The sequence below is a fragment of the Erinaceus europaeus genome, chromosome 10 (genome assembly GCF_950295315.1).
Source record: "Erinaceus europaeus chromosome 10, mEriEur2.1, whole genome shotgun sequence".
NCBI lineage: Eukaryota > Metazoa > Chordata > Mammalia > Eulipotyphla > Erinaceidae > Erinaceus > Erinaceus europaeus.
In genome coordinates, this window is record NC_080171.1 from 19,554,898 (window position 1) to 19,569,669 (window position 14,772).

General features: G+C 42.5%; 1 protein-coding gene across 4 annotated transcripts in view; it reads right to left on the minus strand.

Annotated features, from left to right (window-relative positions):
- Nucleotides 1-14,772, minus strand: part of NFX1 (nuclear transcription factor, X-box binding 1) — a 74,859-nt gene that overhangs the window by 13,161 nt on the left and 46,926 nt on the right. For 3 of the 4 annotated variants that reach the window (XM_007522865.3, XM_060199278.1, XM_060199280.1), the window contains exons 15-19: nucleotides 12,230-12,309; nucleotides 5,941-6,171; nucleotides 4,510-4,583; nucleotides 2,912-3,013; nucleotides 2,194-2,235 (exon numbers count right to left, since the gene is read on the minus strand). In XM_007522865.3, the coding sequence (XP_007522927.1) occupies nucleotides 2,194-2,235; nucleotides 2,912-3,013; nucleotides 4,510-4,583; nucleotides 5,941-6,171; nucleotides 12,230-12,309 (529 nt within the window). The remainder of the gene's footprint in view (nucleotides 1-2,193; nucleotides 2,236-2,911; nucleotides 3,014-4,509; nucleotides 4,584-5,940; nucleotides 6,172-12,229; nucleotides 12,310-14,772) is intronic. The other variant, XM_060199279.1, reaches the window with a different exon arrangement.

Here is a 14,772-nt window from a genome sequence, read left to right on the forward strand (position 1 = left end):
AAAATACAATACATAAAACAACGACAGGGAGTCGGGTGGTAGCACAGTGGGTTAAGCGCAGTGGCTCAAGGCTCAAGGACCGGTGTAAGGATCCCGGTTCGAGCCCCCGGCTCCCCACCTGCAGCAGGGGTCGCTTCACAAGCGGTGAAGCAGGTCACAGGTGTCTATCTTTCTCTTCCCCTCTCTGTCTTTCCCTCCTCTCTTCATTTCTCTCTGTCCTATCCAATAACGACAACATCAACAACAATAACTGCAATAACAATAAAAAACAAGGGCAACAAAAGGAAAAATAAGTAAATATTAAAAAAAAACAAGCAATGATATAGATCCAACAGTGGACTGATATCCAAAATATGTAAAGAGATAATAAGAAAAAGACAGCTGGGAGTCGGGCGGTAGCGCAGCGGGTTAAGCGCATGTGGCGCAAAGCACAAGGACCGGCCGCTTCTTCACAGGTGGTGAAGCAGGTCTGCAGGTGTCTGTCTTTCTCTCCTCCTCTCTGTCTTCCCCTCCTCTCTCCATTTCTCTCTGTTCTATCCAACAACGACATCAATGACAACTACAATAATAACTATAACAACAATGAAAAACAACAAGGGCAACAAAAGGGAAAATAAGTAAATAAATATATATAAAAAAGAAAAAGACAGCCAACACAATTAAAATATAGGCACCTTATAAAATAAGATACTGAGATGACCAATAAACACAAAAATATACTCTATCTCACTAACCTAAGGAAATACAAATAAAAAAATCCAATGACATCAGCTGTGCACCCATAAGAAAGAATAAAGCGAAGAAGATGAAGCGATTCCTAGTGCTGACAAAACTCTAGAGCTATGGGAACCATGGGTCACAGGAACTATGACCTGCTGGTGGACTGTGACTTGGAACAAGCACTTTAAACACTGTCTGACAGAAACAGCTTCGTGCTCTATTAAATAACAGTTCTACTCCCAAGTTTATACTTAGTAGAAATGAGCATATATATATATATACATATTAAAATTAGTATAAGGATATTCTGAACAGTAAAATATTTGTAATGCTTGCTTACAAATAAATTTTTATTTTATTTATTTTTTAAATATTTTATTTATTTATTTCTGAGAGAGATAGGAGGAGAGAGAGATTGAAAGAACCAGGCATCACTCTGGTATATGTGCTGCCAGGGATCGAACGCAAGATCTCATGCTTGAGAGTCAAATGCTTTATTCACTGTGCCACCTCACAGACCACCAAAGGATATTTTACTATGTTTATCACAGGTCAAATAATATTTGTAGTAGTCCAATAACATGACTCCTATTATTATTGGTATACATACATCTCTTAAAAGGCAGGGTCTATAAATAAGCTTGACATATTAATATAAAATATCATGTAAGAGTGAAAATGAACAGAGAACTGTTACACGAGACAATAGAAATGAATGTTGCATGTGTAATGAATGAAGGCACACAGAGCTTATACAACTGTATGATCTAATTATATACAGTTAAAAACACACACAAAATTAATCTCAAGTGTCAGAAGTCACCATAGAAATTTTTATCTTTGTGGAGTATGAAAAAGGGTCTGGTAAATGTCTACTGCCTGTGCTGGGTATTCACTTTGTGACTGATGACTCGCTAGTCTGTACATGTCTAATCTCTGTAAGTTATACTTCACTGTAAAGGTTACTAAAGCTTTTGGACCTTTTATCTCCATTGGAAGTCTGTGAGTAAGTGTGCTGTAACATGTGATGTTTATACCCTGCCTAAAACCACATAATCTCCAATTTCAGAAATACGCTGAAATCATCGTGGTGATTTGTCCTTAAATACTTCAAGTCTTCTGCTTATTTGTTATTACTGGGGCTTCATTGTTCTGGGATTACTTTTTTTAGCTAGAGATCAAGATAAAGAGGCAGTAGGGAGGGGAGAGGGAGAAGAGAAAAAGCGAAGGGGGAAAACCGAAGTTTCCTTCAATGTGCCGGGGCCCGGGATCAACCTCAGCGACACACACAGCAAAGCAGTGAGCTCTCCAAGTGGCCCAGATACTTTCAATCTTGATCACATTTCTCTTGCTTTCTTATAGCAGCAAAGGACTCAGAGTAGGTGGTGGATGAATGCTTGGAAAGCTCTTCTCACTTATTAATTTCACAGAATTTAAACGCAAGCAAATTAAACAGCAGTTGAAAGTACTTACTTTCTCCTTTCCAGCGCTGAACATTCCTCGTCACACTCCAGCCTTGAGAAGGAAATGGAAAAATAAGGTCACAGCTTCTACCCAGTGACAAATTCTTAGACGGTCTAACATGACAACAATACGCTCTTGCCAGAGATGGCTGGAAGAAGTCCCTCTCAAGGATGAGTGGCAGAATTATGAGTTATGTGGCTCTAGGAGAACTCTGCAGGGTGTCCGAGTGTCTGCTGGTTGCCCAGTTGCCAACATGCTCACCCCGCCCGCTCTGATGATATCATTCTCTTCTGTGGACATGGCTGCCATGCCGGTTCTCTGTTCTGTGGGTTGGGGTAGAATAATCTGGGCCTGTTTCCTCTAGATACCATCTGAAATGAGGTCTGGCTGTAGCTGGGTTGGAGTGGATGTGGTCTCTTAATGTCTACTGAACATCTATGTGTGTAAAAGGCTTTACTATAGGAGGCTGAGATAAATGTGTGGTTGCTAGCCCTCTAACAGGAAGAAGAAGGAGGAGGAAGAGGAGGAGGAGGAGGCGGAGAAGAAGGAGAAGAAGGTGAAGAAGGAGAAGGAGGAGAAGGAGAAGAAGAAGGAGGAGGAGGAGGAGGAGAAGATGAAGTAGAAGTAGAAGTAGAAGTAGAAGTAGAAGTAGAAGTAGAAGTAGAAGTAGAAGAAGAAGAAGAAGAAGAAGAAGTAGAAGGCACAGATATTTTATTTTTAAAGTTACCTGGCTTGGTGGATTTCTTTCTTGGTAATTAACTTGCTGATCTCCACTGAGTCTCCAAGCTGCATGTCAGTTATTTTAGAGGCCATGGAAATAGCAGCTATTCTGAAGAATAAAAAAAAAAAAAAGGAGAGAGAAAGAAGAGAAATGAAGAGAGAAAAAGAAAAGAAGCAAAGAGAAGGTATTATACTAGGTGTCAGGAGGGGCTCAGGAGTAGAGCACCCATCTTCCATCTTGTATGTATGAAGCTCTGGGTTGAGTGCCGGCACAAGAGCAGCGAGGACTCCACAAACGGCAGCCTAGTGCTCTGTGTTTTCTCTTCCTCATTCTCAAAATAGAAAAAGAGGCAGGCGGGGAGGTGACTCAGTGGACAACCTGGGTGGCCTGAGAAGCCCATCTGTTATGAACAATGCATCACATGTTTATAGCCTATTACTCTTTTTTTTTTTAAACCAGAGTGCTCCTCTACTGGCTTATGGTGGTACTGAGAAGATTGAACCTGAAACCTCAGGCATGGAAATCTTTTTTTGCAGGACCACTACGCATTTCCCCAGCCCATACCTCCCCACGTTCATCATGAGCACCTCCACAGGAAGCAGGGAGGTGACCCATTCCTCAGTGCCTCCTTGAGCATCCAGACACTATACCCGGCACTCAGTAGCTATTCTGACGCCGGCATACTCCCATTTCCTGGTACATTTCTGCATTTAGTCAGAAACACATGTCCACTCACTCCAAATATGTCCACTTTTTTTTTTGAGGGTATTAATGGCTTACAGTCAACAATAAAATATAGTAACAAAAAATAAAAATACAGTAGTTTGTACATGTATAATACTTCTCAGTTTTCCACATAATAATTCAACCCTCCTCTAGGTCCTCCTCTGCCATCATGTTCCAAGACCTGAACCCCCCACCTCAGAGTCCTTTACTTTGGTGCAATACACCATACTCAGCCCAAGTTCTGCTTTGTGTTTCCTTACCTTTCAACAACTTCTTTATTTATTTGTTTACTAGTGATTTAATAATGATTGACAAGATTGTGGGACAAGAAGGATACAATTCCCACCACCAGAGTGCCATATCCCATCCCCTCAATTGGAAGGTTCTCTATTCTTTATCCCTCTGGGAGTATGGACCAAAGAACTCTAAAAGGGACATAGAGGCTGGAGGTCTGGCTTCTGTAATTGCTTCTCTGCTGGATATGGAAGTTGGCAGGTTGATCCATACCCCCAGCCTGTCTCTACCTTTCTAGTGGGGTAGGGATTGGGGGAGGTGGAACCTGGTTTGAGTCGATTCACAGGTGGTGAAGCAGGTCTGCAGGTGTCTAACTTTCTCTCCCCCCCTCTGTCTTCTCCTTCTCTCTCCATTTCTCTCTGTCCTATCCAACATCGATGACATCAACAACAATAATAACTACAACAACAATAAAACAACAGGGGCAACAAAAGGGAAAACAAATAATAAAAAAAAATTAAGAAAAATTGTAAAGATCCTACAATAATCACCATAAAGGGTAAAATACAAATGCCAATGTAAGTTTGACCCAGTATACCTTTCACCAAGATTCACCAGTTTTAACATTTAGATAGCACACTAACCTCTGATAAGTACTAGATGCTTCAGAGCAAATCACAATCTCTTTTCTTCGTCCACACTCACACTGCAGCTCTACCTGAAATCAGAATTTAGATGGAGTGTTTTTTAGGAGATGGAAATCATGTGAATAAGCAAGTCTTACTTTTAAATTCTCTTTTTCTTTTACACAGAGACAGAGGAGTAGAGAGAGAATGAAAGAGAAAGAGAGAGAGAGAGATGGAGAGAGAGAGGTAGAGAGATGACAGCACTGAAGTTTCCTTCAATTCAGTGGAGGCTGGGCTCAAACCTGGGTTGCCTAGCTGGCAAAGCAGTGCTATCTTGAGTGAGCTATCTCAGTTACCCAAAGACTCTCTTAAATCCAAGCATGGTGGAGAACAGATGGAAGAAGTTGATGGCACATGGACTGATGACATGGTAGTTGACAAGCTAGGAGGGAAGTATCCAGTCTATCATAACACTTTCTGGGAACTACTCTTGCATTTAATCCCTCCTGAAGTCTAGAATGAAGGTTTTTTTAAAAAAATTTTTTTAAATTATTTATTTATTGGATAGAGACAGCCAGAATTCAAGAAGGAAGGGGGAGATAAGAGAGGGAGAGCGAAAGAGAGAGACACCTGCAGCCACACTTCACCATTTGCAAAGCTTTCCCCCTGCAGGTGGGGACTGGGGGCTCGAACCCTGGTCCTTGCACATTGTAACATGTGCGCTCAAACAGGTGCACCACTACCCAGCCATTTTTGTTTGTTTGTTTTTTGTAATCACTGAACCAGAGATGGACACTTAACCCAGGATCAACACAAGCCCAAGTCCACCTCGTCCCGCTACTTCCACTTCCTCTGAGAAGCCTTGCTCATTACTCTTCAGCCCAGGTTAAGTGCTCAACTTTCCTGCTCTCGCATTACCCCTACGAGGAAGGTGTAACTGATTCTCCACAACATTTAGCACAGTCACCGTTAATCCTCTGAATAACTGGTCTCTGTTCATCTTGTTGAAGGGACCACATGTCTCCTATTCACTGGTGTAGTTTACGGCACCTAGCATAATTATTGTACATACATAAAACAAATACTCATGTATTTGTTACACAGATGGAGTGGGGAGTCAGAATCCTTCTTGAAAATCTGATCTAAGAGACAGTATGGTCATGTGGTTACTTAACTACTGAGTTGCTGGGAAATTCATGATGTATTTATCTATGCAAAAATGCATCATAACTTTTCTGACCCTCCCCCATACCCAAACGCCACCTGAAGCTGGGTAGACCAAAATCTATATAATTTATTCTATTTTTCTCTTGCTAAACTAACCCACAGTTCCTTGCAGCCAAAGAATCCCAATTAGAATGTGTCCCCCAGTTATTATGGCAGGTAGCCCTGGACTTGCTAGCCACCACAGTGCCAGTCAATGCCCCACACGGAGTCAGGAATACGCACCTTGGCTTTACAAGCAGTCACAGGGCAGGGTGAGCTGGTGTGACAGGGTGCCATACACGGGTGGCCACAGTCGGTTCTGGGGGTGGTACAGGGTTGCTTGCAGGCCTCACTGGCAAGGCATTCCCCTTTGTGACAGAGTCTCTGACACTTGTGCATCCCGCACGGTAGGGCGGCACCGCAGGGCAATCCACAAGAGATATCAGCCAGGTGACAGGGGATGTTGCTTCGTAACTGAGAGAGACAGAAGTAGCTAGACTGCCATCTCCGTGAGGGACTTGTGGTGAGCTTGGTTTGTTTTAAAGACTTATTTACTATTTACAGGAGAACCAGAATATTACCGGCACATGCTATGCCAGGGATTAACTCTCAGGACTTCATGTTTGATAGTGCAGCACTTAAACAACTGCACCACCTCCTGGGCCAAAGCTGGGGTGACTTTTAACATCATATTTAAACAGCTGAACTCACAAAAAAACTTTTTTAAACATTCCTTTTTTTTTTTAAGTGAGAGGCTGTGAGAAAGAAAGAGTGAAAGGAGACGATGGCACTGAAGTTCCTTCAGTGTGGTAGGAGCTGGGTTCAAGCCTGGGTTGCACACATGACAAAGTGGTACACTACTGAAGCCCTCAAAAAAAAAAAAAAATCCTTGGGAAAATAGGTCTACTTAAGTGGCACCAGAAAGAAATCCAGGCTTTCACACATGCATGGAGCCGCCTCCCCAGCCCACATTTTACTTGGGAGACAGGTTAAAAAGAGAGGAAGAGGGAGTCGGGCGGTGGCGCAGCGGGTTAAGCGCACGTGGCGCAAAGTGCAAGGACCGGCGTAAGGATCCCGGTTTGAGCCCCCGGCTCCCCACCTGCAGGGGAGTCACTTCACAGGCGGTGAAGCAGGTCTGCAGGTGAAGCAGGTCTTCCCCTCCTCTCTTCATTTCTCTCTGTCCTATCCAATAATGACGACATCATAACAACAACAGTAGTAACTACAATGACAAAACAACAAGGGCAACAAAAGGGAATAAATAAATGAATAAATATTTTTTAAAAAGAGAGGAAGAAAGAGAGGAAGAGAGCATGCAAAGACTACACTCAACATCATGGATTTTCCCTTATTGTAAAATGAGTCTTAAAAAAAAAATCTTCTAGCAGCTTGGGGTGGGGTGGGGGGGTGCACATGGGCAGATAGCTGGACTCGCAAATCTGAGGTCCTGAGTCTGATCCCGGCACTGCATATGCCAGAATGATGTTCTGGCTTCTCTTACTTTCTTTCCTTCTCTCATAAAAACAAACAATCTCAATCTGAAAAAAAAGTTTAGAATGAATTTTAGAGTATGAAAAGGAAGCAAATCTGACTTTATTTAATGTTTGTGACAACCAAATGAATGTGTGGTTGCAGCCAAGCAGTTTTGGGACAAACTTTCTTTTTTCTTTTCTTTTTTTTTTTTTTAATATTTATTTAATTTATTCCCTTTTTGTTGCCCTTGTTGTTGATGTCGTCATCGTTAGATAGGACAGAGAGAAATGGAGAGAAGAGGGGAAGACAGAGGAGGAGAGAAAGACAGACACCTGCAGACCTGCTTCACCGCCTGTGAAGCGACTCCCCTGCAGGTGGGGAGCCGGGGGCTGGAAGCGGGATCCGTACGCCGGCCCTTGCGCTTTGCGCGTGTGCTTAACCCGCTGCGCCACCTCCCGACTCCCTGGGACAAACTTTCTAAGTGTGTGTACAGACCACACGGAATCTGATAACTAGAGAACACTGGAAACCCTCTGCCCAGCTGGAAGGAGCAGTCGCTCTTGCCCTCTTGCTCACAGCTACGGCACTGAGCTGACAGACTAGCCCTCGCGGAGACGCAGTGCTGTTGGCAGTGCTGTTTTATGTAAATATACAACTCTCCTCCCATCTGCTAACTCATGGTTTCTATGTCCTGTTATTTAAGAAATACAGAGATGGGGACAGGAGGTAGTGCAGCGGGTTAAGTGCCCACGGCATGAAGCGCAAGGACCAGCACAAAGATCCCGGTTCGAGCCCCCAGGTCCCCATCTGCAAAGGGGTCACTTCACAAGTGGTGAAGCAGGTCTGGAGGTGTCTTTCTCTCCTCCTCGATTTTTTCCTCTGTCCTATCCAACAACAATAACAATGGCAATAAAATGGAAAAAATGGCCTCCCAGAGCAGTGGATTCATAGTGCAGGCACTATGAATAACCATAGTTACTCATAACAATAACCCTGGAGGAAAGAAAGAAAGAGAGAAAGAAAGAAAGAAAGAAAGAAAGAAAGAAAGAAAGAAAGAAAGAAGGAAAGAAGAGAAATGAAGGAAGAGACAATAAGATATGCACCCTCAGTTCTTTTGTTGAGAAAGTATCTCCTTTCTAGGCTTCTGATTCAGGAAAAAAGATGCTGAGATTATACTCCTGCAGGAGTAAAGTTTATTAACAAACAAAAAGAAAAGAAAACCAGTGCATTGCTTAGCTCTAGTTTATGGTGTTGCGAGGGAGGATTTAATCTGTGACCTTTGGTGCCTCAGGCATTAAAGTCTTTTTTAAAAAATATTTATTTATTTACGTATTTATTCCCTTTTGTTGCCCTTGTTTTGTTATAGTTATTATTGTTGCTGTTATTGATGTTGTTGTTGTTGGATAGGACAGAGAGAAATGGAGAGAGGAGGGGAAGACAGAGAAGGAGATAGAAAGATAAGACACCTGCTGACTTGCTTCACTGCTTGTGAAGCAACTCCCCTGCAGGTGGGGAGCCATGGGCTTGAACCAGGATCCTTAAGCCAGTCCTTGCGCTTGGTGCCACGTGCGCTTAATCAGCTGCGCTACCACCCAACTCCCTAAAGTGTTTTTAAATAACCATCATGCTACTCCCCAACCTAACCCTCTCAAAGTTTACTCATATATATATTCACTGAGATTCTTTCAAGAATCCTTAGGATGAGAAATACAGTCTAGTATATATATGCTTGCAATCAATCGCTTGGGAATCGGTACTTTGGTAGAATACAATTCTCAACCAGTAGACACTTAACTCCTTCCTTCCTTTTTAATTTATTTTAATGAGATACAGAAGGGGTTAGGAGAGAGGGATGGAGGGACACTAGAGCACTGCTCAGCTCTGGCTTATGGTGGGCAAGGGACTGAACCTGGGACCTCAGGGCCCAGGCATGAAAGTCCTTTGCGGGAGTCGGGCGGTAGTGCAGCGGGTTAAGCGCATGTGGCACAAAGCACAAGGACCGGAGGAAGGATCCCGGTTCAAGCCCCCGGCTCCCCACCTGCAGGGGAGTCGCTTCACAGGCGGTGAAGCAGGTCTGCAGGTGTCTGTCTTTCTCTCCCCCTCTCTGTCTTCCCCTCCTCTCTCCATTTCTCTCCTATCCAACAACGACATCAGTAACAACAACAATAAGAACTACAACAATAAAACAACAAGGGCAACAAAAGGGAATAAATAAATATTAAAAAATATTAAAAAAAAAAAAAAGAAAGTCCTTTGCATAGCCATCATGCTGTCTCCCTTGCCCCTACTTACCTACTTTCTTACAAGGCCAAGGGATAATTTTGGCACATGATATGCCCTTGATTGTCCCTTGCCCACACTACCCACCCACCTTCTCATTATTCTTTGTGGTGCTACTTCTTCTAGAAAAGCCTTTTTTGGATTAGGCTCTTTCTCTCCCCTCTATACGTCATATTACTGCACTTACAATTGCTTCTCCACAAATCTGCCTCTCACTCCAGAGTGAAGGCTCTCAAAGACAGGGCCAGTGGAACTATCTTGTTTATTTCTGAAGTACCAAAACTTGATCTGCTACACAGCACATAGTAGGCACACAATAAATATTTGTTGTATGAGTCTAAATAAGCCATTAACACAAAACGATATATGGATGGCTTAGAATAGTTACTCTCAGAAGTGACATTTATAGAATAAGACTAAGAACTATGACTTAAGAACTACTCAGAGGAAGTAAATGAGAAAATTATTTTTACCAAGATAAGAACACTGTAAGTATGCTGTCATAATATCAAGATTTTAAAGAAATGTTGGCCAATGTGTCATGAAGTACAGAGCAGGTTACAGGACCGGCATAACAGCTCACTTAGATACTGTGTTGATTTGCCATGTGTACAGCCCAAGTCTGTGCCCAGACCTACTGCACTGGTGCTGTGGTGCCTGTCTCTCTGTTTCTGTATCTGGGCTGGGGTGGGGGGTCATACCAGAGAGGTAAAGAGTTGGTGATAAAAGGAGGAAGAAAGAAAGGAAGGAAGGAAGGAAGAAAGAAAGAAAGAAAGAAAGGATGGAAGAGAGGAGGGAGGAAAGAAAGGCTTATATATTATTAGAAAGGAAAGAGAGGAACAGAGCATTGCTCAGCTTTGGTGTAAGGTGGTGCTACTGGGAACTGAACCTGTAGCCCCAGGCATGCAGGTTGGCACTCCCTTGTTGCTGCTGTCATCAAGGCTTCACTGATCTTCACCAACTTTCTCAGTTAGAGAGACACAGACAGAGAGAGGAAAGACACAGTTCTGAAATCTTCCTCACTGAAGACAGCCTTAGCCCTGGGTCATGTGCATGGCAACTCAGATACCACAGATTAATCATTTCTGGTTGGAAAAAATAAACTTTAATTGTCTGTCATGCACATGCACTTTTAAAAAGTGGTGCCAGAAATTAATTCAGCACCTCATACATACAGGATGCCTCTGAGCGACCACAAGAGCACAACTTTTTTTTTTTTTTGCCTCCAGGGTTATTGCTGGGGCTAGGTGCCGGCACTGCAAATTCACTGCTCCTGGAGGCCATTTCTGTTGCCCTTGTTGTTATTATTGTTAATGTTCTTATAGATGTCGTTGTTGTTGGATAGAACAGAAAAATCGAGAGAGAGAGGGAGGACAGAGAGGGGGAGAGAAAGACAGACACCTGCAGACCTGCTTCACCGCCTATGAAGCAGCCCCCCTGCAGGTGGGGAGCCAGGGGCTCAAACCAGGATCCTTACGCCGGTCTTTGTGCTTCGTGCCATATGCGTTTAACCCACTGTGCTACTGCCCGATCCCGACCTTTTATTTAGAGCTCAACTTTTTTATTTAGAAGACAAAGGGGGAAACAGAGGAGAGACACCACAGCACTACTACACCACCCCTAAAATCCCCTTGGTATTCCATGCAATATTAGGGCTTGAGTCTAAGGCATTAACCATGGTAAAGTACATATTTTACCAGGCAAACTATCTTAGGCCTTTGCATTAAAAAATAGGGTAGGTTCTTTTATTTTTAATTTATTTTTATTCTTTAAGAAAACAAATTTTAACTTAATTTTATTTGATAAGACAGAGAGAAATTGAGAGGGATGGGAGGTAGGGAGGAGGAGAGAAAGGGAGAGAGACAGAGACATACCTGCAGAGACAGAGAAACACCTTCACCATTGGTGAAGCTTTCCCCCTGCAGAGGGGGACTGGGGGCTTGAACCTGGGTCCTTGTGCATAGTAATACATGCACTTAACCAACTGTGCCACCACCTGGCCTCCAAAGCCCAAGTTCTTTAAAGGGTCCGTAGCACCAAATCTAGACACTAACAATGAAGGTGAACGCTTTCCATGTAGTAACAGTGCATAGAAGCAGATGAACCTGGAAGAAAGCTTCTGGCACAAAAGTCAGAATGGGAGTTTTGCAGGCCACGGAGAAGTCAGCGGCAGTTGGTGGAGATCCTCCCACTACTTTTTCATTCTCTCACTGTAATACCAACTTGGCAAACAACTGCTCCCCACACTGGTCAACCTAGAAGCTGTCCCCAAAGGTGCTGACATTGTCTAGAAAAAACCAGCTAAGGTTCATTTGACTGTAACCAAATTAAAAAAATAAAATAAAATAAAATAAAAAGATAGGATGGGAACAGATTCAGAATAGTAGCTCCTGTATGATTTCATGTCTATGATATCCTGGAGAGGACAAAAGTCTACATGGGACAGACAACAGGATCAGTAGTTCAGTAGTTGCCAGGGACTGGTGATGGGGAGTAACTTAGAGGAGCACAAAGAAACTGCTTGCCGTGAATGAACTTCTCATCTTAAATATGGTGGTTACAAGAGCGTGTACGTGATTTTTATCAAAACAGTACATTAAAAAGAGAAGACTTTACTTTATGCGTGCTGTACCTTGATGTAAAAATAAAAGCATGTCAATAGTTAACTACTGCTTCTTAGAATCCATTTATGTTTACAAAACAATGAGACTAGCAACTTAAAGCACTTCAACAATAAGCCTTTAGCTAATGCAATGCATACCTGAGAGAGAAAACTTACCTCATGTTTGCCCATGCACCATTTCTGAGTTAGGAAAGTACAAGGGGGACACTTCTCCTCACTGTGACAAGAATGATACACTGTAGAAAGAGAAGGGTAAAAGAGAAATGAAGTTTCAATAAGGCCATATAAACTCAATACATTGTGAAATGCACACAGCATGGAACTTCAGATTTAGGAGCTATGAGAGCTTATGAAACTGTCACAGTTAAGAAAAAAAAAAAATAGCTGGCTTTATAGTCAAGTGTTGATAAATGACCATGAGTGAGAAAAATAACCAAAGTGAGAGAGAACAGAGAAGCCGAACACAGACCCAGAGAGGAAGGTAACTCCTTTGCTATCAACGATCTACCCAGTTAACTTGCTTTTGACCCTACCCTCACACTACAAGTAGCTTTTGTTCAGTTATTTTTGCTATTCATTTTGTCTAACATACTTCCGCTGACTCCTCTCAATTTCCTTACTGCCAGTAAGAGGCCGTTCACCCAAACTTATCTCCCACAACAGTCTTACTTGGCTGACCACACCCTGGCAGTGCTCTCTTATGCTCCCTATGAGATGACTTGCTGCCATGTATCTGGCTCATCTTCATATAATGGGTGGCTGTGTCACATGTATTAATTGCCACGTCCTTCTCAGGAGGACTGTAAGAACTTCAAGGTCAAAGACTATTTTTTAATATACATTTTTATGTTTATTTGTTGGGTAGAGACAGAGAGAAATTGAGAGGGGAAGGGGAGACAGAGAGGGATAGAGAAAGAGAGATGCCTGCAGTACTGCTTCATCACCTGTGAAGCTTCCTACCTGCAGGTGGGAACCTGGGGCTTGAACCTGGATTCTTGCCCATGGTAACATGTGCACTCAACCAGGTGTGCCACTGCCCAGCCCTCAAAGACTATTTTTTTCTTTCTCTGAATTTCACTCTGGGTCTACAATAAACACTCAAGAAAAGTTCAGAAGAATGATGAACAAGAGAGTCAGGCGGTAGTACAGCGGGTTAAGTGCATGTGGTGCAAAGTGCAAGGACTGGCACAAGGATCCCAGTTTGAGGCCCCGACTCCCCACCTGCAGGAGAGTTGCTTCACAGGTGGTGAAGCAGGTCTGCAGGTGTCTATCTTTCTCTCCCCCCCTCTGTCTTCTTCTCCTCTCTCCATTTCTCTCTATCCTATCTTACAACAATATAAATAACAACAACAATAACTAAAAAAACAATAAAAAACAACCAGGGCAACAAAAGGGAAAATAAATATAAAAAAATTTTTAAAAAGAATGATGAATAAAAACAGGTTAAAATAATACAACATTCAACTATGTTCTTATCAAGACTAACCACAGAATTTGGACATCATCTATAATATCTCTAAGTACAAGATGAAGTGGGTGAGCACTGGCTTGGGCATTTACTTCATGCTGGTGTGAAAACTGAAACAGGAGCTTACAAACTAAGAGGAGAGGGTCATTGTAAGGTGCCCAGAAGAAGAAGGGACTTTTTCCTTCATGAAGAATTTGCTTAGTTCTATTTTACTAATTTTAAAAAGAAAATTGGTTGTCTATTCACCTGAATCATTAGGCCAGATTTACTTTTATGTGTTAAATCTTGTGACTTGTATAATTTTATTTTATTCTTTATTTTGATAGGACAGAGAGAAATCAGTGGGAGGGGTAGAGGGAGCAAGGGGGAGAGAGGGAGAGAGGGAGAGAGAGAGATACTGACTTACATCAATACATCACTCACTGCTTATGATGCTACCCCACTGCAGACAGGAACTAGGGACAAGAACCTGGGTCCTTACACATGGTAATTAATGTGTGTGCTCAACTGGGTGTGCTACCGCCTGGCCCCTGGCTTGTGTAATTCCTGTCTTGGCAAGTTAAAACTGATGAGCCCAGTGTGATCCTAAAGGAAAGCCTGCAGCTAGACTGAACAGAGGTGGAAAATGAATGATGCCAACAGCTATTAGCATAGTGCCTACAGAATTCCAGCAGAGAAAAACTGCAAACAACTTAAATATATAGTAACATGAGACTGAGTGGATACATCCTGGTCCAGTACATAACAGAACACTTCACTGCCACTAAACGTCTATGCCGTCTGGCCAAGGAGAGTAGCTCAACTAGCAGAGCGCAGGAACTTGCACGCCTGAGTCTACTAGTGCAGTGATCCCCAGTGCTACATGTACCTGAGTGGTGCTCAGGTTTCCCTCTCTTATGTGAAACCATCTCTATAAAATAAATTAAAATAAAATAAATCTTAAAAAGGGGGGATTGGTTAAAAATGAGTAACTTTAGTAGGATCCCACTTTCATCTTAAGGGAAAAAAGGCGAATATATATTTTATCCATGGAAAAAGAGTCTGAAAAACACATACTATGATTCCTCAATATATCTTCCTTTGATTTACCTCTATTTAAAATTTTTAAAAAAATATTTATTTATTCCCTTTTGTTGCCCTTGTTGTTTTATTATAGTTATTATTGTTGTCATCACTGTTGGATAGGACAGAGAGAAATGGAGAGAGGAAGACAGAGGCGGGAGAGAAAGAC